This window comes from Hypoxylon fragiforme (genome assembly GCF_022984875.1).
Source record: "Hypoxylon fragiforme strain CBS 206.31 chromosome Unknown GGS25scaffold_4, whole genome shotgun sequence".
Classification (NCBI taxonomy): domain Eukaryota; kingdom Fungi; phylum Ascomycota; class Sordariomycetes; order Xylariales; family Hypoxylaceae; genus Hypoxylon; species Hypoxylon fragiforme.
Window position 1 is genome coordinate 2,331,272 of NW_026054759.1, and position 19,917 is coordinate 2,351,188.

Sequence of the window (19,917 nt, forward strand, 5' to 3'; positions counted from 1 at the left end):
CAATACTGGCATCATGATGCATCTGACATGATGTTAGTGCCCGGGACTTGTACCTGTACCTGCATATTGCAATTAATCAGATCCACTATTGAGAAAGGATGATTGCGCGTCTCGATTATGGATTTCGGTAAAGCTTTAATGTACAATCTTGAGAATGCTCTCCTTTTCCATAGCAATATTAGGTAGGTCCATATCATTCATGGACCTCACTTGGCCTCACACATGCATGCATACAACTTCATGCACGAATGAGAACACAACACCAATCACATAGTCTTCTTCATAGCAAATTAACTTTCCATCTCGTATTCTCCTTCATTCGTAACTGCGGAGCAGAAAACACAATCTAGTACACATACAAACGGATTGCCATACCCACCGTTAATTATCAAAGTCTTGAAACCACTTCATCATCCATTTACAGTACAAACATGCCAACTCCAGACACTAGAGCCGTAATTACGTAGGCAGCGAAGTATGCTGTGCCGTAGTTGAAGAAGGCGGGTGTGTTCATGAGGCTCATGGCAGCACCCTCAGAAGAATCACTTGCCGCAGCCGTACCCTGCTGGCCTGTTGGGCTAGGAACTGTTCCTCGGCCATCAGTGCCAGCTGCTGAGATTAGAGCCGCGCAGCCTGCCGAGGTTGTTGGGCTTTGTGTCTTGGCCACACCGTTGAAATCGCAGGCGCTCTGCTTGTTGTCACTGGCTTCGTAGTACTGGTTGGCAACCCAAGCAAGTTGCTGCTTGGGTGAACATCCACCAAGGGCACCATAATCACCAGTTGTTGCATTGTGTGCAATTCCGGCACAGAAGTCCTCGTTGGCTCCACAAATGAAATCGAACGCGCTCGCATAGTCATCATCATTATCCGAGGAAACAGTGCATTGCAAGTTGGCGACCTCGCAAGCGCAAAGCTGAGGGTTGACTACAGGGGGCAGAGGTGACGCAACTGCAGCCCACGTGGTACCACCGACAGTGGGGCAAGCCGGTGCACTGTTGGAAGGTTGGTAGCTAGCTGAAACGGTGCTAGACGGTGTTACCTTTGCCAGCTGCGACGAAAGGGATGTGTAATCGGGGAATTTCGAAACAGTGTCGCCGTCAACCTGAACTAGACCGTAGGGGTTCGCCTCGTTGTAGAAATACTCATAGACTATACCGCCAGAGAAAACAGACGTCATGTTGCCGTAAAGAACAGCAACCTCAGTGAAGGGTCTCTCTGTAGCTTCTCCACCAAAATCAATGCAGCCATACTCTGCAAAGAAAACGGGAACAGGATAATCGCTGAAGAATTCCACACGTTCTCCATACGAGGACTCTACATAGTTGCTGTCTCCGCACCAAGAGTAAACGTTGTAACCCCAGAAATCAATGGTCGTGATTGTGCCGTCTTCAGGCTCACAGGCGAAGTAATGGGCCAACTCGTCTCTGCTGGGAACATCGGCAGTCGCGTAACCTACACCTAAAGTGGAGCGGTAGTTCATCTGCTTGATGTATGCCTTGGTATCTCGGACAGCAGCCTTGACGAAAGCAGCGGCAACAGTTTGATTCTGTGCGCTGATGACTTCATTGCCAGCAAAGAAGCCAATCACATTCTTGTATTTGTTCAAAGAATCAACCACAGCAGTGTAACGAGTGTAAAGACCAACATTCCATTCGGGGTTGTTGCTATCGATTGATGTACCAGGCTCACTCAGATCGGCGATAACATAGATATCGTTATCAGCTAACTGCTGCATGCAATCATCGTGGTCCTGAGTAGGGTCAATCGCATAGACTCGAATGACGTTGGTGAAGATCTCCTTCATGACAGGGATGTCTCGAGAACACTTCGAGGCATCGGCCAAGGGATCGGTGTATTTAGCGTTCGCATTTGCGCTACCATTGGCAACGTAGTTCTCTTGGTAAGCGACGCCCTTCAGATAGCTAATAGAAGTGGGTTAGTACACGGATTTGCCAAGACGGGAGCGTTGGGATGTGTCGCGGGGATTGACTTACAATTGAGAGCCATTGTTGGAGTAGAAGAAGTGCTGGCCATAGACTTCGATTTCCGGGATAGTATCGTAACTTTGAGCAAGCGCACCGGACAATGCGGCCGCTGCCAAAGTGATGTACGGCAGAGCCGATGACATCCACATCGTGACGGTCGGTGTATTGCAATCCTAATGCAGACCAGACAAGACAAGACAAGACAAGATTACTCCAGAATGAACTAGTAGTACCTAATAAAAGAATTTTCTTGGCAAACTTCAAGTCACTACCAAATATTAAATAAAAGATGAAAGTGTGCTAGAGAGGGTGGTGCGTAAAGCGAGTGTTGATGATAATTGGTGTTGATACAATGAACAAAAAACCCCAAACGCGAATATTTTTTTGGGGTGAGGTAAAGGTGAAGAAGTTTGAAAAAGCAGAAAAAGCAGAAAAAGCAGTGGCGAACACGCAAGACAAAAGGCAAGCAAACAAGGAATGAAGGGCAGTGGATGTTGGAAGTCAGGCGAGGCAGGACAGGATTGGACTAGTTAATGGGATTCTTCGTCTCGAACAAGTAACCCAATGATTCGAATTGTTTCAAAATTGGAGACTGGACCCCGTAGTACTAGGTACCGTACAGTACTAGCAGTACATATGTACTAAATTACTACTAGGTACTGATAACAGTACATGTAGTCACTAAAGGCCTGAGACAGAAAGAGGCGTCAGACTAGGAACAGGAAATGGTTCAAAGTCCAGTAACGGAATAGTGAACGGGTAATAAGAATAAGCAGAGAAGAAAAAAACCGTTAAACGGATGAACAAAAGGTTTTGATAGGTCAAGTCAGGGCGCATTGAAAATACGAAGCAGGAGTACCTGGTACTCAGGCTGTTAGGTGCATATTTTGAACTACGTACTACCTAGTACTTCAAGTTGACGTATTATGCGGGCTACTGTATGTAGACGAATCCCAATTTGACAGTCTAGTAGGTTGACGCGGACCATCGACGCCTGCTCTTTCCTGTATCAGAAAGAAGCTGATGCGGCAGACAGTGGCTATGCAAAGCTGTGCCCACTACATACATAGTAGTACCTACGCGAAAGGCAAGCACCATGGTGATAAACAAACCTACTAACAGTCAAATATCTCCATAAACACACAAGAATATTACGTCAAACACCACTTTCCTTTTATTCTGCATACCTAATGTAATATTGTGCGACCAAGGTGACGTTGACTTTAGGTACGTAAGGTGCTACTAGTGTACCTAGGGTATGTATTCCGATACGATTAGACTTGGCGATTCCGAGCGATCCGCCCTTTACTTTTTGTAACATGACTGTTTAATATATACCAATCAATCGAAGATAAACATTTGAACATTGCGCTCACAAAAGCTTAGCAACCTTGGCAAGCTCGGCAAGCTCCAGATTTGATACCAGATTTGATATAAATACTGGAGATGATCAGCCAACTTATGGTTCTGGATCTACGTACCGTAAGATACCTAGTAGTAACTATTTATCGATACATTTACTTATCTCGATATATCTATCGATACAAACGATTGAAGATATGGAAATCAATGAGAGTGGTCGGTGTGCCTACCATCTGGACGACATTCGCTACCATTGATACGACAAGGGATATACTTCAAGGGCCGGCCACCGATGCACCAAAATGGAGATAGTACTTGGACATATGCCACTGAAATCATTTTTTTCAAGACGAACCTCGAATGTCCAACGTATCGACGACCACTCACGTACCTAGGTATCCACCGTGTAATTTAGTTCGAATATTGTTACGCCAAATGGTTTGCTGATTTATCAATTTTAACGTCTTATCATCTCCCCAGAGACGGCTTTCAATGCTTGTCATTGACAGTGCACGGAACAAAAGATGCTGTGATAATCAACATCACGCTCTCAAACTAGCATCATCCAGGCGCATAGTCAATCTACCGATAAATTCAAGGACCTCGTGCCCATGATGAGTTGCGAAACGTCGTTAACGTGTTTAATGCGGGTAGAATAATGTAAGAGCTAGCTGAGGCCGGTAAACGAATGAAATTCTCGCGTTAAACCATCAAAGAACTATCTCGGTACCTAAAAGGTTGACGACAAGATATTCCATGCGACTGCGGCAATGCGCAAACCATGATTTAATGCAATTATCCTCGATATAAAAAAAATCATCAACTTATTGTCGCAAAGAGAAGGCAGGACTTGCCATGGAACTTCTGGAGACTCAGTGGAGAGGAGCGAACACTGTTTATGCCGAATTCGAACTTCGTCGCTGCTAGGCATTTACACAGCCGGATTTCTACCGAGTTGCCGAGTCTGTCTATTGTCTGCCGCGTTAGCTTCCCTAGGTATTTCAGAATTTCTCAGATTCTATGAATTTCTATCCCCCTTTGCAAGTCCCATAATCTTCCCCAATCCCGAGGCTTTTTATGTTTATCAAGCAACGCCTTATATAAAAAAAATTTAGTATGTAGTTATACCTATTTTAGCATATGTGCATTTGAAATCTGTCAATAGTTTAGGGAGCAAGGGTTAATATGCGTAGAGCAATAGTGGCACAGCATGCACAAAACCTTGCATAGTATTATCTAATAAATCCGGCAAACTTTTCGTCCTCGATAGGACACCAATTGCACGCGCATGCGCTTCTTCCAAGAGTACTATATATAGGCAAATAGGTACCTAGTTTAGATTGTGATACAAAGGCAAGTATGTAGGCGAGCCCCAACTTTGAGGCCAACATCTGAATTAACTGCTTCATAGCTTAAACCCCTTTCATTAAATACATCGATATGCAAACAAGCACTTCCGGCCAAGATATCAATTGATGTGGACGGAGTTTACATGACTCCGTACGACCATAGACGCGGCCTCAATTTAAGCGAACGAGGACCATCTTCCTGTAGCATCCCCAGCCGAGTATTCCTCCCTCTCATGTAGCCGAACAGTAGCGACTTCATGGCAGGTAGCTACGATCAATGAGTCACCAACTGGGCCGCGCCTGGGGTCTCAGGGATCCAGTTAGCTCGCCGCGGGACAAAGAACTCCAGGCTGGGCTTGGTCTCGTTGATCGCATTTGGATCGTCCAAGGTACCAGCCTTGAGAGCGCATCTGTCGCCAAGTCCGGGTCCGTCGCGCCATAATGTCGTCCCGCAGTCGCCGCAGAAATGTGACGTGATCGGTCTGCCCGTGTCTGCCGTGATGGTGAAGATCTTGGGGGTGCCCGACACAACCTTGAGCGTGGCACTCGGCACAAGAATGTTGGTGCTGTAGGCGGATCCCGATACCTTGCGACAGTCCGTGCAGTGACAGAGAGCCTACCTTTGGGTTAGAGACAGCCAGAGGTTGAATTGCCCAATACCTCCCTTAGGTAGGTAAGGAGGGGGGACGAAACATACCACTGGGGAAGAATCTCCTTCATATTCGATGCGGATTTTACCACAAAGACAGCCGCCTTGCTTACTAGGAGTAGCCATGGTGTAAAGGGTGACTTTCGTCTATTGGATTATACGTGGAATTATTTAATATAACTTTACTATATTACAGTAACGGGTACGTGAATAATTAGAAGTGTGCTGTTTTTTTGCTGAAGAACATGAAAGAGTCCTCCGGGGAAGAGTCTCGGGTCTCTATCATATAAATACTTTTTTTCTCGTTATCATTTCATGCTTTTCTTTTCTTAGCATCCCTAGTCTTCAATTCGCAATTGAACTTGGAAGAACGCTTCGTTGTTCCACCGACGGCACTTAGATAAGCTAGGTGAAGCCTCCAGTACCACGCGGATGCATCAGACCCCAGATGACCACGTTTTCCGGGGGGTGATCTATCTTTCTAGCTGCATACCTAATATATTGGACGGTAAAGCGCTCTGAAAATCTCAATTCCGACAGGCCACAACGCTCAATTGGTACGTCTTGGCCGGCCGATACCACATTCCATCGGCATTGTAGTGGCGATTCCAAGGATAGCTGGGCTTCTGAGGAGGATTTTTTTCATGCCCGGGTCTTTTTTTGGTTATATATCGACGGCACGATAGGCTTTATCGAATAGGAAACGGGGCCTCTTTTCCCTCTCGGGAGTCGAGTACCATGAGTCCATGACGCCCCATTCGAGCTAGCAAGGGTTCGCTTCGTCAGAGGCATGGGCTTGTCCCAATGTGCGGTGTATTAGGTAACCAACCTAGGCTGGGCGCTCTACTAAGTGATGTCGTCTCAATGTCACGAGTTCGTGTAATTACCTATCTGGGTAGGTAGGTAGGGAAACCGGTCTTTAGGTAGACTCGGACGATCCGTTGTCAAACTCCCGATTGGCAACTCTCCTGTAGTTATTCCGATTCGCTCTATATACGCGGTGTTACGGCATTTTCTTACGCTTTCTACATCTATCTCCGTCCTTCTCCTCGGTCGTAAAACAATGATTTATAAACAGCCCGAGGTAACGCAATCCGTCTCTCTCTACCTACGTATACCAACCTACCTTCCTAAGAAGCTAATCGGCTAATTCTGCTGTTGCCGAAAATATTATTCCAAGGTTGTCGAGGATCTACCCGGGCCTTAGCCAAGGTAGCTAGGGGAAGACTTTGTGGGGTTGACTAGAACAAAAAGGGCTACCGGCCTCCATGTGGATATATGTTAGCTTCCGGAAACTCCGGGGAGATGGATATGCTGGAGATCCCATCCCCACGTATTCGCAATGATGTTCTGCGTATTTTAGGTGACGGTAGGTCCCGCCCTTTGACAGTAATTACATAATAGGTATACAACTTCTGAATGTTTTTAAAGATAATGCCGGCAATGGATTGTGAAGGCCTGGGTGTCTACCAAGCAAGTAGGTATCACAGAATAGTTTTGTCTGCTGACGTACTAGGTTCTCATCCATGTAACTGCTAAGTTGATAAGGAAGTAACCGCCACAAGATATGATGCTGTTGTTGGCTACTACCAAGGTTAAGTTGCTATGTATAACTGTTGCAGGTGCCTGAGGCACCATAGGCTCCACTAGGCCATATATATTGGCACTCCGCCAGCGTAGTCAGGAATAAAGCAAGCTTTCTTCCTTTCATCTTCCTTCTTCCTGGTTGCAGTTATACTGCAACAATAACAAGTCTTAGGAACTAGTAAATGTTGCAATACCTTTTTGATACGTATTTGTTCTAGGTATATTAAGCTTCTTCAAGTTTCAACCACTAAATTTTCGACCCTTGATGAATGAAGTGTTCAAAGTCGAAATGGTAGTTCCCAAACCTTCACCTTATACTAGTCCTATATAAACGAAAAATTCTATGCTATAGCTTCGTCACAAGTTAGAGGCATATCAATATTCATGTGGTGGTTGCTCATAAGAATGGCCTTTGCCTAGTGATTACTTGTCCGATATACTAGGTACCCTTGGAATAAGAAAAAGCAATGAAAGATCAATCATTCACCTTTTGGAGTAGAGGCATGACATCAACAAGATGTAGGCGATCGAGGCTATCACAACTATCTGGAAGCCGAGGCCAAGTTTGACAACGTCGGGTATATTCCGACCCCAACTCTATCACTCGCTGTCACTTTCACCTCACCGAAAACCTGACTAGAGCTAGGGAAATGATGCGCCACTTTGTGATAGTTAAGAAGCTATAGATTTTGAACTTCCGATGTAAGGCTATACCAGTGGTGTGAACTCCCCACTTTAGGACAGATCTATGTGTGGTGATTTATAGAAGTGTGCGTTTATATGATTGACACACTCTAGAAGCACTCACTAACACTTACACCAACAATTATGAGCAGACAACTTTTGAACAAACAAGGAAAATTGATAGAAAAGAGCTAGAAGTATTCTAGTAAGTCAGAATTATCGCATGGATTTTGGTATTTGTATTTTGAGTGAAGTTTGGTGGTAAAAACGGTGATTGAACTTGGATAGCTGTTAGGCAGATTCATGGGGTGTGATAGCTTTGGCATATTTGCTGCCTGCCTACTTCACCAGTCGGTACTTTGGCGATTTTGCTTCTTCGGGGACATAACAACCTTGGAACATAGATCCCACTTCTTCTCTGACTTATTAACCACGGAGTCTCCGACCTTGTTCTTCTTCACTGACCTTTCATCTCTCCCTCAACATCATCCTCTGAACTGCACTCAACACCGCTACCACACACAAATCTCATCATGCCTACCACTCCCACCAAAGAAGGGGCAAATGGTGCCAAGCCTAAACTGACTCAGCGTGAGATGGAAATCATATCCAAAGCATGGCTGTGTATCACCGAGATCAAGGACGGGGTACCTCAGGTAAGATCAGTTGGCATTCCATTCACCCCATCCCATCTCCGCTGCCACTCTACTAACTAACTGCTCACAACCCACTGGCAGGTCGACTCCAAGAAGCTTGCCGAAGTAGGCGGTTACCGCACTGGAGACTCCGCAAGACACATCTGGAAGCCGATCCGGATTAAGCTCATGGCCTTGAGCGGGATCGAGCCTACCAGCGTCTCTCCCAAGACCAAGGCCAAGAACGCCGCTCAGAAGCGCAAGGCTGGCGGTGTTGATGAGAATGGGGATATGGAGCCTCCGGCGAGGAGATTCCGCGCGAGGAAGAAGATGACGTTCAAAGAGGAGAGCGACGATGAGCTTTCGGAGCTCAATGATGAGGACTTTAAGGAGAGACTGGCTGAGGATGAGGTTTAGGTGTATGGATAAGGGCAATGTTACTCACTGTGGATGTCTCCGTACTTCTTCTGGCACGTCTTAGGTAGATGGCACTTGGCTTTGTTACGGGGAGGAATCGGATAGGTGGTTTTTGATATGTGCGGTAAAGATGTGACGTGAAAATTGACGGGTCATGCTTAGTGTTAGATTACACCACTACACCAAAAGTTGAATGATTGATCTGCCATTGTTTCTCTTTAGTTTATGTCAACTTAGCGCCATGAGGGCCTATTGCATTGGGTGCTCTTCAAGACCCTGAGAGTAGAGCTTTCGGTATGAACTTTTGACGATAACCTTCGCTTTATTGAGATTTAATAGTGACCGTGAAGCTAAGTTTGACTAATAGTATACCAATTCTTAGCCTCTAGCCTAGTGATTAGTCGATGCTCTCGGCCACCTCGGACAACTCGGTCATGTGCCGGGACCGAGTCGGATACGGCTGATTGGACCCGGAAGCTTCTAGGTAGACATTGTAAGATGACCTTTTCAAAACAGGAATAGATAACTGAAAAATGATAACTTACCTCTAAGTACTTAGGCATAAACCCTGCAAGAGTACTCACTTATAAATACCTAGGTTTTCCACTGTAGTCTGGCAGCAATGTTGAGAAGGGGCTACCAAAGACTTCTACACACCAGCAAGATGACCACCCCGGCAATTGCCATCATCGGCGGCGGGCCGTGTGGCCTCACCCTCGCGCGTCTCCTGGAGTGCAAGGGCATCGACTACACCGTCTTCGAGCGGGACGCGAGCGCGAACTCAAACCGCGCTGGCGGCTCTCTCGACATCCACGCCCACACCGGACAGCACGCGCTTCGCGAAGGCGGGCTGATCGACGAGTTTAAGAAATACGCACGATACGAAGACGCGGTGATGTCGCTCGCAGACAAGCACGGGAAGAAAGTGTTTGAGATGGGCCAGGGCCGCGATGACCCTGAGATCGACCGCGCCGAGCTGCGGCAGATCCTCTTGGATGCGGTCCCCAAGGACAAGATTAAATGGGGCCATGTGCTGCAGAGCGTCGCTGTTGGTGAGGATAAAAGGCCGGTTATTCGGTTTTCTAATGGCACTGAGATCTCTAGCTTCAAGCTTGTCGTCGGTGCCGACGGCGCGTGGAGCAAAGTCCGTTCTGTAGTATGTTCCCATCTGGGGATGATTCTTCAGCGGTCCTGCATCAGCTTGTTATTAACGCGTCTTCCAGATTACTCAAGCAACTCCCAAGTACAGCTCAAAGACATACCTCGAGTCGAGGATCGGACTTGAAAACCCCCTATACCAAACGGTGGCCAGCAACGTCGGAGCGGGATCGTCTCTAGCCATCGGCTCCGGCAAGCTCATTGTCACGCAGCGACAGGGAAACGGCTCTTACAGAATCTACTTTGGATTCGAAATTCCGGAAAACTACTACCGCGACGGCACCGTCAACCTCCAAGACATCGAGGCCACGCGCCGCTGGCTGCTCACGAATTTCTACGCCGACTGGTCGGAGGAATACCAGGATTTCATCCGCCACGCAACCGACTTCCGCGCCTGGCCCCTCTACTCGCTGGCTACCGAGGACATGGGCTGGAAGTCTGTTCCGGGCTTCACCCTCGCGGGCGATGCGGCCCATGTCTCGATCCCTAATGGCGAGGGCGTGAACCTCGCCATGGCGGACTCGTTGACGCTGGCAAACAAGATTGAGGAGCACGGCCTCGAGGACTTGGACAAGGCGGTGCAGGAATACGAGGCAGATATGTTCCCGCGCGGAATCTCTTCGATATGCGATGGCAAGAGGTGGGCGGAGGTCATGTACAGTGACGATCCCCAGGCCTTTGTGAAGCTTATAACTTCGTTGATGCCGGATGAGTAGATGGTTCCTGAGAGAAGAAGAGTCTGTCTCTGTGTAAGATATGTCAAAGAAAATAGAAGTAGTAGAGTTCATACAGTGGAACCTGTTACCTAGTGGTGGGGATTCTGAAAAGGAAAGGAAAGGTCAAAATACACGGCAGACGACCGACGTGGATGGAAAGGTCGCGAGTACATGCGAGCCTGTTCGGCAAGGCATCGAAAAAGGACAAAACAATAGAGCAATAATGAAATCATCCACTCCCTCGTGCCACCGCTTGTCCTGAATATCAACAGGTCTGCTTCGTATTCTTTCCCGATTAGGTACTCCCTACTATCATTTCCTAATCTAGGTAGCCATGATCTAGCATAATGCTACTTCTCATCTAACTTAAGCGGGATTCGGCTCTGATATATACCTAGTAGGGAAGTGATCGGTGTAGAATTTCTGTTTCCATATGTACGTAATCGCGAAGTACCTAATACCTGACAGATCTGCATCCTCAGCTCCTCCAGCTGAAGGAATCTTGGCTCGTAAGACAATAATCTCCCTCCCTGTCCGCGATGCACCGCTCCCCCCCTTTTTGGGCCAATGAAAGACTACCCACGCCGACGGCCGAACCGTCAGCCGTCAGCGTCGATCAGATTCGAGATATCCTTGTCGGTAAGGCTGAGAGAGCTGAGAATATCCATGGATGTGACCGGGGACTAAGACTACAAAAGACCAATATGGACGAAAGAATTGCCAAAAATAGGTAGGTAGCCCCAATAGTTACCTAAGGAATCAACAAAGACTAGTTGATATGAAAGTTTTCTGCGTGTTATATACATATACCTAGTGGAACTACCATATCCACGTTGCCGGTAAAAGAAGACAAAAACATACATATTGCTAATATTGAATCTCTTAAAGAGGAATCACTGTGCCGCATAAGCCACGGATCTACAGCAAACCTTTTTGCACTATAGGCGAACTAAACGAAAGAACAACTGAGTGCTATTTATATCAACGCAATTTTGAATTTTCTTCTCCCTCGTCTGGGCATGTAGGTACAGAATGGGGATTCAGTTACTTCACAGCATGTTTATGTTTGGCAGCCATCTGCCGAGCCGGAGCAGCAGAGCAATGTGACCCTGTTGATGCCACGTCGGGGTCCCCTTTTTCCCTCTCTGGGGAATGGTAGCATCTATGTAAGCATTAGCCCCGTCCTAAGATCATGAAATGCTACCTACCTAGTAGTCGGTAGCTATATAAACCTCCGGCTGCTGCTGAGACATGTCTGGAGACGGAGGAGGCATCACTCTTAAATTCCAATTCGAGGACAAGCCCGGGCGCCTGTTAGTTTCCCGGAGATACCAGCCCTAGGTACATACAACGTTATTAGGCCTGAGTGGTTACAATAATTGCATTCGTCTCGACTACCCACCGCCATGCATCTCTCCCACCAACTCTTCACAGTCGCCATGCTTAAAGCGACCATGGGCCTCGCCCTGTCCATCATCCCCAGCGCCGCGTGCGCGCAAAACGGGTGGCCCTCCCCCGAGCCCCTCCTCGGCACCATCCCCAACAACCCCACCGCACAGACGCTCGACCCAGCCCTAATCCGGCGCTCCGACGGCAAGCTCTTCCTCTACACGACCGCGAAGAACGGCAGCGTCTGGACGGCCTCCTCCCTCCACGGCCCCTGGACGCACGAAGGCGTCGCCGAGCTGCGCGAAAACGGGGGCGCGCCCTCGATCCACCAGGTGGGCGACACGTACTTCCTGTACATCAACAACCACGAGTTCGACTACGGCAGCGTCGGGGAGACGGACCCGGACATCCGGAAGTGGTTCCACAACTCGAGCGTGCTGGCCGCGTCGTCGCGGACGCTCGAGGTCGGCTCCTGGACGCAGCACGGGCGCCTCGAGATCGACTGGGCGAAGCGCTACAACATCCTCGACGCGGCCCTGCTCACCGTGGAGGCGGAGGACGGCGGGACCGGGAAGCGGCAGCATCTGCTGTCGTTCGGGTCGTACCAGCAGGGCATCTTCCAGATACCGCTTGCCGACCCGCCGACGAGGGTCGCGGAGGGCGCGAACGAGGAGATCACGCAGCTCGCGAACAACCGCACCAACAGCCGGCTGTTCAGCACGGGGCCGACGGAGGCGAGCTATGTCTTCCGCTGGAAGGAGTGGTACTACATGTTCTTCTCGTCGGGGCGGTGCTGCAAGCAGCAGGACGGTACGTGGCTTGGCGCTGGGGACGTGTATAAGGTGATGGTGTGCCGGTCCAAGGACCCGCGCGGCGGGTTTGTTGACGATGAGGGTGTTGACTGCGCGAAGGAGAATGGTGGCAAAGAGATCCTCGGTAGCCATGACGATATCTGGGCGCCGGGTGGACAGGGCGTCATGGTTGATGAGGAGGCCGGGGGCCCGATTATTTATTACCATTATGGTGAGTTTTCCTCATTTTGAATGCCCAGGTACCTACCTACCTAGTTACTCAGTTGCCTAAGGCATAACGAAGGGAAGGAAAATAGAAAGGTTGAAGCTAATCGAGATAACAATAGTACCGTACAACGTCAAGACGCAGACGCCGGCTAACGAATTCCGCTTCGGTTGGAACAAGCTGAAATTCTGCGGTGGGTGGCCGTATGTTGCCTGATGGCATGGCACGCAGAGTAGTACATAGTTACTAGTAATTACACGAGAACATGAAATACAATAGATTCAGTTATTAAACGAATTTACGACTTTGATTCTCTTAATGATCCATCCCGAATGCTCGTTCAGACCCAAAGTAACAGGGGCCTGGTCCAGCAAGCCAAAGCACGCAGCTTAGGTAAACTAGGTACTCTTTGACAGGCCCAGGAGTAAACAGTAAGTACCTACCCAGTTTTGCTCACAAAGACCCTCGGTATCTATCACAACGTACACTTGCACCAGCTGTAAACCCTAATGTCAACCACCCAGGCTACTAACGGGTTAACTTCCAAGGTTGGTAGACAGGCACGTGCTATAGAGTGCCTATTAAACAACCACTTGAGGTAATAAATCTGTAAATACCTAGATAATACCTATTGACAGTACCTAGGCGCGTTACCTAGTTAATACCTATATACATATGACATATGTAATGTCTTTGTAACTATATACAAGAAGCGAAAGTGATTGGTGGGTATATGCAGTTCCAAAAAAGGGTGTCTCAAATATGTTCAAGTAGCGAAGGACGAAGAATGCCAAAAGAGAAAATCAAAACCAAGACCTCCAACCCCTTTCCCCCAAAACTCCACCGCATGCTAATCTCTCATCCATACCTGGACTAGGTATATACTCATAAGCTGTTGTTCTCGTAATGAATGTAATAATGCATTATCAGCATCAGGTTGCCTAGTTGGCGAGGTAGTGCGCAACGTACGCGACCTCCATCATGCTGCCGTAGCCGTCCTGGGTAGCCGAGTTTGGCGGGCCAGGCTGGGAGAAAGTGGTTATATTAGCGTTCATAGAACATCAAACAATACGAGTAGGTAGTAGTGAAGAAAAGAAAAATCAGGACTTACCCAGTCGCCCCCAACCGCGACATTCAAAATAAAGTACAGCGGCGCGCCCGCCAGCGTGTTCCAGACGCCCTGGTTATTGATCTGCGCGCCCGAGACCTGGAAGAACTGATTGCCATCCAAGTACCACGTAATCGTCTCACCGGTCCAGGTGCTGGCGCGGCGGTTCCAGACGACGCGCCAGCTGTGCCAGCTCTGGTCGGGGATGCCGACGGGGCCGCCGATGCCGTTGGGCTCGTTGCAGGCACCGCCGGGGTACACGTCGCAGTGCAGCGTGCCATGGCCCGTCAGCTGCCCGTTGACTGTCTCCATGATATCGACCTCGCCGCTCGCCGGCCACGCCGTCCCGTGCCGGATCGAGTCGCCCAGCAGCCAGAACGCGGGCCACAGCCCGGCCTTGTTGGCGATCGCGTTGTCGCCGAACCGTAGCTTTGCCTCCGCCATCGTCACGGTGCCTGCGGTGGGCGTGAACGTGTACTTGGATTCGATGCGAGCTGATGTCCACTTGCCGCTGCTGTCCTTGCGCGGCACGATCTGCACGGTGGCGCCGCCGCTCAGCTGGAGGTTCTGTGACGACGAGGTGTAGTCCTGCACTTCGTTGTTGACGTGGATGCCAGTGATGATGTTCCAGTTGTTACCGTTGGGCTGAGCCCCGGCGGCGCCGTCGAACGTTTCCACCCAAACCGTTCTGTAACCCGAGTAACCGGGGGCGCCCTCGGCCGAGACGGTTGTAACCGTTACCGCCAGTGCGGAGGCGAGAAGCTTGAGAAGCATGGTGGCGGAGATGAGACGATGTCGATCACTGTAAGGATAGGGAATGTGAATATATAGATATGTAAAATATCTGATGTTATAGGAATGTGAGGTATGTACACTTGTAGTAGAGAACCAAAATGGGAAATAAGGAGTGTAAGTCGTAGACCAGCTGTGTAGACTATGACATGGAAAAGGAGATGATCGACCGGTTTTACCAGATAACGGGCAGATTAAGGATATTATATATTAAGTTCACAGTTAGGAAAAACGTCGAGGGGGCCAAGGCAGAAGCATAGAAACTACGCCAACCGGTTTGAAGAATGAGAAAAGCCCAGCGCTGCCAGCCCAGGCTAAGAACTGAAGTTCTCGTGAGCTTGGAAAGGGAAGGTGACCAGGGTCCCAAGCGTCTGGGGTGCCATCAGCAGGCGCACTGATAGGGGCAGAGACCAAGACACGCGTCTGGGCCACGAGTAGAGAGCTCAACTTAGGCTACATTTGGAGTGAGTTATGGTGGTGCGGGAAGCAAGCTTGCAAAGACGCCGGCGCCGGGAAGGGGCATCATAGCTGTCCGGGAGCGGTTAAGTTACATATCCGAGTTACATCTCCGGAGTCTAGGTTCTACTTTGCGACGTAGAAAAAGCAGATGTGGTTATAGTATGTTACGTTTTGAAGCGAAAGGAAGTGAGTTTAAGCTCAAGGCGCGTAGCTATTGGTAGTTCAGCGTGACCCTTAAGAGTGATTAGGGGGGGATGGAACTAAACGGGTACTCGACAAAGTTATGGATACATAACCTTGCTCCAGTAACGCGGATAGCCATGATTGGATTATACTATATTGGGGTGGGTTTGTTCGATGCGGCCGATGAAACAACATTCCAATGAAGGGTAAATCCTCCGATATGAATGGCGGCGCCAGGCCATGGCACCCATTGTCGATGGTGGCGCACCCGATCGGTATTGGTTCCAGATTCCCCCGGACAAATGCCCCGCATGTTTATAATGACAAACAGCAGATGCAGAAATGCGACATATAGCGTGATGGATGACTTGTCATCATCTATTTATTCGACCTCGGATAGAATAGGGGGTATATGGTTGGAGGAGGAATATAGGCAGATGACGGAGTAAAAAAGTGTCCGTTTGATATAAACAACATATATGAAATCCTGTTAATGAAAAATTCCCGGTGGCTTAACACAATACAAAAGATCTTCGCTCTAAAGTCCCCGTGGCTGAATTCACATGCAGTACGATCTAGATATGGGTGGGCCGGCATTCAAATGTCTTGGGTCTCCAACGACGCACCTGATTGAATAATCGCCAACTTGTACCTGCGCCGGTCCACATGGGTCTTTGGCAGGGATCTCAACAGGATCGATACCTTAAATAAAAAGGATCGTTTTAAGATATGATTGGATGATTTAAGACGAAGAGACATGTGCGTAGGAGGCGAAGGCTCTTTTACATTGGAGAAGATCATAGTTTAATCCTGAATGGGAAGCTCAGTCGAGACCGAAGAAGCACCGGTTAGGATTGAATAAATGTCGCCAAATCTCCTCAAGACATGCTTATGAGGAAGCCTGGGAAATGTAGGAGTTGAACTATCCGGAAGAACTGCTGATTCGGGCCACGTTCGAACCCCAACTGAATTTGGGTCGATACCTATGCACCTGCATGCAAGTGACAGCTGCACGTCAACTTCCAGGTATCCTGGCACTCGAAGGACGTAACGTATCCTCTTCACCATCGTAGCCTTATCTGGGCCTCTATCTGGACCTCTACACATCTCCAGGATGCGTTGTCTTCGTGTGGTAATATATCATCTTTTCGCTTATGATGTTTACTCACTGTATATTTGCACTTTTGGTAAAGTTCTGCGAATTGGTAAGAGGTTTGTAACTCTATGTGCATGCAGCTTATGAGTAATAACCCGTTGTCGGGCGACGCGCCTCATGAAGCTGTAAAGACATATGGATGCTTGCAACTTCTGTCTAGTGAAACATCGGCGTCGTCGGGAATATCAATTGCTTTGCCGAGAAGCGACATAAACCACGCGCAGCCAACACTGCCTACATGTGATGGTCACCTCTGGCACTCAAGCAGGATTAACCTCTCAGAAGAGCATTGTTGACCTGGGTAGATGGTTTCTCATCGAAGAGAAAAGAATTGTGCGGTAGTAAGAAATGACCAACAGTGGCAGGTCGGCGTGATCGCGCTTGACCGGGGAATCAAGTACGTTGGTCTTCGGAGACTAGTAACGACGGCAAGTAAGGAGTAGTTGATAAAGACGCAGATGTGACTGACGGTGTAACGATGCATCCTTCCAATTCTAGGAATGCAACGAGTGTTCCCCAAAAGGAGTGCTTTAGTGTGGTTGGCATCCAAATAGTCCACGTTACTATCGAGATAGACATCGATTTATCCATCTCTGAGGTATCAATTCCAGTATTCTCTGGGGTCTTTGAAGGCCGTTACCAGTTGTTACAGTTGTTACAATCAAACAACGAGGATTTGGTCGTGGGTGGCGCAATGGTAACACTCGAACTTCGACACTCGCGCCATGGCCTGCCTGAACGTTCGTGTAAGACAGATCGCTATGATAGGTACTTGTAGACCTCCGCACAGGGCTTTGGCGCTGGTGTGGTATTGCTTTTAAGTGCTGAACCAAGACTATCAAACGGTATTAGTAAGTTTTCATCCTCTTCTCTAGATTCTGTGAGTGAGTTTTTCGATGTATATTATATAAGAATAGATTTTGATATATTTGGAGGATCTGGCTGTGTAAATGGCGGCCATTAATATCGATGGGAGCAGCTGCTATTTAAAGAGAAACAAATCTATCTGAACTAATATAATCTCGTCTGATGGAGAGTAGGTAGATGTTTATTTAAGGGGTTTGATTCGACCGAGCTGCATGTCGATCCTGATCGTCGAGTTGCTTTGGAGGAAGGATACGAGATCGGAATACGAGATCTCGAAAATCATTTCTGTTTCAAAAAAAAAAATCTAGGGATCGTGAGAGATACTTAGTCATTACTTTGCCAATTTTTGAATGAACAGGGCCATTATCGTCGAGCCTAGCTCAGTCTCTAAACAGCCGAATGCCTCCATTCTCGATTGGCGCACCACCCATTTCCTCGTCTGAAGCATCCTTATTATCGTCCTCATCCTCGTTCAAGACCAACTTCTGGCCAAACAGAGTTCCAAAGAACCTGTCAATTGCACTTTGCTCCCAACTGCGGCGGTCTTCTGGCGCCATGAAGTTTTGTAGCTTGTCGTGAACATTGAACCGCATTTTGCGACCTTTGCTGGCCTTGGTATCAACGTGTCGCTTTGCCTTTGCCTCCTTTACGGCCGCAAATCGAACCGTTGCCGCGGGGCCACCCGGACCTCCTGATGTGTCCCCCGTCCGTTGATCAACGAGTTCTTTTAGTAGCAATTGGTAGAAATCAGCATCGTCGTAGATATTCGGGTCTTCGTTGACCTTTCGTGCTACCTGTGCTGGCGCGCACGAACGCGGTGTCCGTGTCCGTCTGATAAGCCGTTCTGGCGCATTCAGCTCTTCGTCCAATCTCGCGGTCAGAGGTTTTTCTGTAGTGTTGGTAAACTTGCGAGATGATCTATCCACCATTCTGATGTTCCGTGCACTATGCGACCATTTCTCGAGAACTGCTCTTCGACGAATAAGTGCCCTCTGTTCGACCACCTCCATGTTGTCCCACATGTCTTGGCTTGGCGTGTCTGTATCAGCGACTCGCTTCCTCTTTTGACCAGTCTTCCCGGAAGAGCTAGATTGGATACTTGTGCGGAAGCCATCAATTGTATTCCATAACTTGAGTGCAGCTGCTTCTGCTGCTTCGTAGGGTGCTGACTGATCTTCTAGGTCCTCAATTGAATCGAGCGAATTGACCGCAACAAGTGACTTTTGGAGTCGGATGCGGATGTTTAGGAGCGCGTCAAAGGCTTTCCGTTGCTGACGAACTGCTTTTCCTTTGGAAATATCCTTTTGCGCAACGGTTGACAGGTTGCTGACAACGTTGCGCCCTCCAGCGCTCATCATCTCTTGTATCGTTGTTCGGTTTGAGTCATCGGCGCGGGGGGATTCGGAGCCATCGCTGTCTTCCTCTTCGCCCGACTCTTCTTCATCGCTGTCTTCATGACTTAGACCACTGACGCCACCCATTTCGTCGTCCTCATCTTCATCTTCTTCGGCTTCATCATCGATAAAACCGTTAAGCTCGTCATTCGAAGACTCCTCTTCATCAAACTCTTCTTCGTCATCAAGCTCTGCCCCACTACTATCGTCCTCATCTTCGTCGGACAGCATAAAGTCGGCAGCAGTTGGTCTTGTCACCTTCTGTCCTTTCTTTGGCAACGTTTGAGAGCTTCCTCTGAAGACATAGCCCTTGAATTTTTCTTCGTCACTTTCGCCAAATGCGTTGTCACTGTCAATCTCTGCGTCATCGGCATCGGCCTGATCGACTTCGAGGTCAGCCGTCTCGGGATCGTCAAAATCTTTCGAACCCTCTTCGTCGTCTTCTTCATCATCCTCTAGGTCCTCTAATCCTTCGCTATCCTCCTCCTCATCGTCTTCAAGGGCTGCGCGGCTCACAGGGGCACCTCGATATTTGGGCCCTAGAGCAACTGGTTCTTTGCGACGAAGCTGGCTCTTCCTGCGAAACGAAGTTTAGTACATAGTAATGCTTGACATGACCTTCTCTGGATTCTCATACCCGACTGAAACATAATGCTCTGTGCCTGCATTCTCATCTACACTTTCCTCATCACTGCTGTCATCGCGCGCGTCTGCGACTTCAGCTTCCGGATCAAAATCTGTCGAGGGCATAAAACATTAGCTTTGACGTTTGATAGGGTATGCGATGTGGACTCGTACCTGTTACTGGTCGCTCTACCAAGTTGGCCAGCTGCCGAGCGCGACTTTTTGCCTTTGCCATTTGCAAAGAATAGAGGAGAAGAAAAGAGTTAAAGTTGAAAGGGCAGCTTGCTCTATACCTATTAAAAACAATATAACGTGAATGTAACTGATTTGAATGTATTTGGGCAAGAAAAAGTCAATAGAGTCGGCCCCACACTAAACTCGAAAAG

General features: G+C 48.5%; 7 protein-coding genes across 7 annotated transcripts; 3 read left to right on the plus strand and 4 right to left on the minus strand.

The window, feature by feature from the left end:
• Positions 1–88: 88 nt before the first annotated feature.
• GGS25DRAFT_486943 (carbohydrate-binding module family 43 protein) lies at positions 89–2,755 on the minus strand. The gene is made up of 2 exons (XM_049260667.1): positions 1,995–2,755; positions 89–1,922 (listed from the first exon to the last, which is right to left on the minus strand). The coding sequence occupies exons 1-2, from the start codon at positions 2,132–2,134 to the stop codon at positions 419–421; spliced, it is 1,644 nt and encodes a 547-aa protein (XP_049117925.1). The 5' UTR covers positions 2,135–2,755; the 3' UTR covers positions 89–418.
• Positions 2,756–4,970: 2,215 nt separating this feature from the next.
• GGS25DRAFT_520757 (Mss4-like protein) lies at positions 4,971–5,471 on the minus strand (the record flags this gene model as incomplete). Its single annotated transcript, XM_049263931.1, has 2 exons — positions 4,971–5,312; positions 5,394–5,471. The coding sequence occupies 2 exons, from the start codon at positions 5,469–5,471 to the stop codon at positions 4,971–4,973; spliced, it is 420 nt and encodes a 139-aa protein (XP_049117926.1).
• A 2,007-nt stretch (positions 5,472–7,478) lies between these two features.
• On the plus strand, positions 7,479–9,250 carry GGS25DRAFT_486951 (uncharacterized protein). The gene is made up of 3 exons (XM_049260668.1): positions 7,479–8,272; positions 8,354–9,161; positions 9,228–9,250. Exons 1-2 carry the CDS (start codon positions 8,150–8,152, stop codon positions 8,666–8,668), a joined length of 438 nt encoding a protein of 145 aa, XP_049117927.1. The 5' UTR covers positions 7,479–8,149; the 3' UTR covers positions 8,669–9,161; positions 9,228–9,250.
• An 82-nt stretch (positions 9,251–9,332) lies between these two features.
• On the plus strand, positions 9,333–10,542 carry GGS25DRAFT_520759 (uncharacterized protein; the record flags this gene model as incomplete). The annotated part of the gene is made up of 2 exons (XM_049263932.1): positions 9,333–9,824; positions 9,892–10,542. 2 exons carry the CDS (start codon positions 9,333–9,335, stop codon positions 10,540–10,542), a joined length of 1,143 nt encoding a protein of 380 aa, XP_049117928.1.
• Positions 10,543–11,825: 1,283 nt separating this feature from the next.
• On the plus strand, positions 11,826–13,164 carry GGS25DRAFT_530937 (glycoside hydrolase family 43 protein; the record flags this gene model as incomplete). Its single annotated transcript, XM_049265440.1, has 2 exons — positions 11,826–12,954; positions 13,070–13,164. Exons 1-2 carry the CDS (start codon positions 11,949–11,951, stop codon positions 13,162–13,164), a joined length of 1,101 nt encoding a protein of 366 aa, XP_049117929.1. The 5' UTR covers positions 11,826–11,948.
• A 266-nt stretch (positions 13,165–13,430) lies between these two features.
• Positions 13,431–15,272, minus strand: GGS25DRAFT_241059 (glycoside hydrolase family 16 protein). The gene is made up of 2 exons (XM_049257109.1): positions 14,060–15,272; positions 13,431–13,973 (listed from the first exon to the last, which is right to left on the minus strand). The coding sequence occupies exons 1-2, from the start codon at positions 14,828–14,830 to the stop codon at positions 13,890–13,892; spliced, it is 855 nt and encodes a 284-aa protein (XP_049117930.1). The 5' UTR covers positions 14,831–15,272; the 3' UTR covers positions 13,431–13,889.
• A 2,386-nt stretch (positions 15,273–17,658) lies between these two features.
• Positions 17,659–19,893, minus strand: GGS25DRAFT_241043 (TRAUB-domain-containing protein). The gene is made up of 3 exons (XM_049257108.1): positions 19,706–19,893; positions 19,545–19,644; positions 17,659–19,484 (listed from the first exon to the last, which is right to left on the minus strand). Exons 1-3 carry the CDS (start codon positions 19,764–19,766, stop codon positions 17,894–17,896), a joined length of 1,752 nt encoding a protein of 583 aa, XP_049117931.1. The 5' UTR covers positions 19,767–19,893; the 3' UTR covers positions 17,659–17,893.
• Between the last annotated feature and the right edge of the window lie 24 nt (positions 19,894–19,917).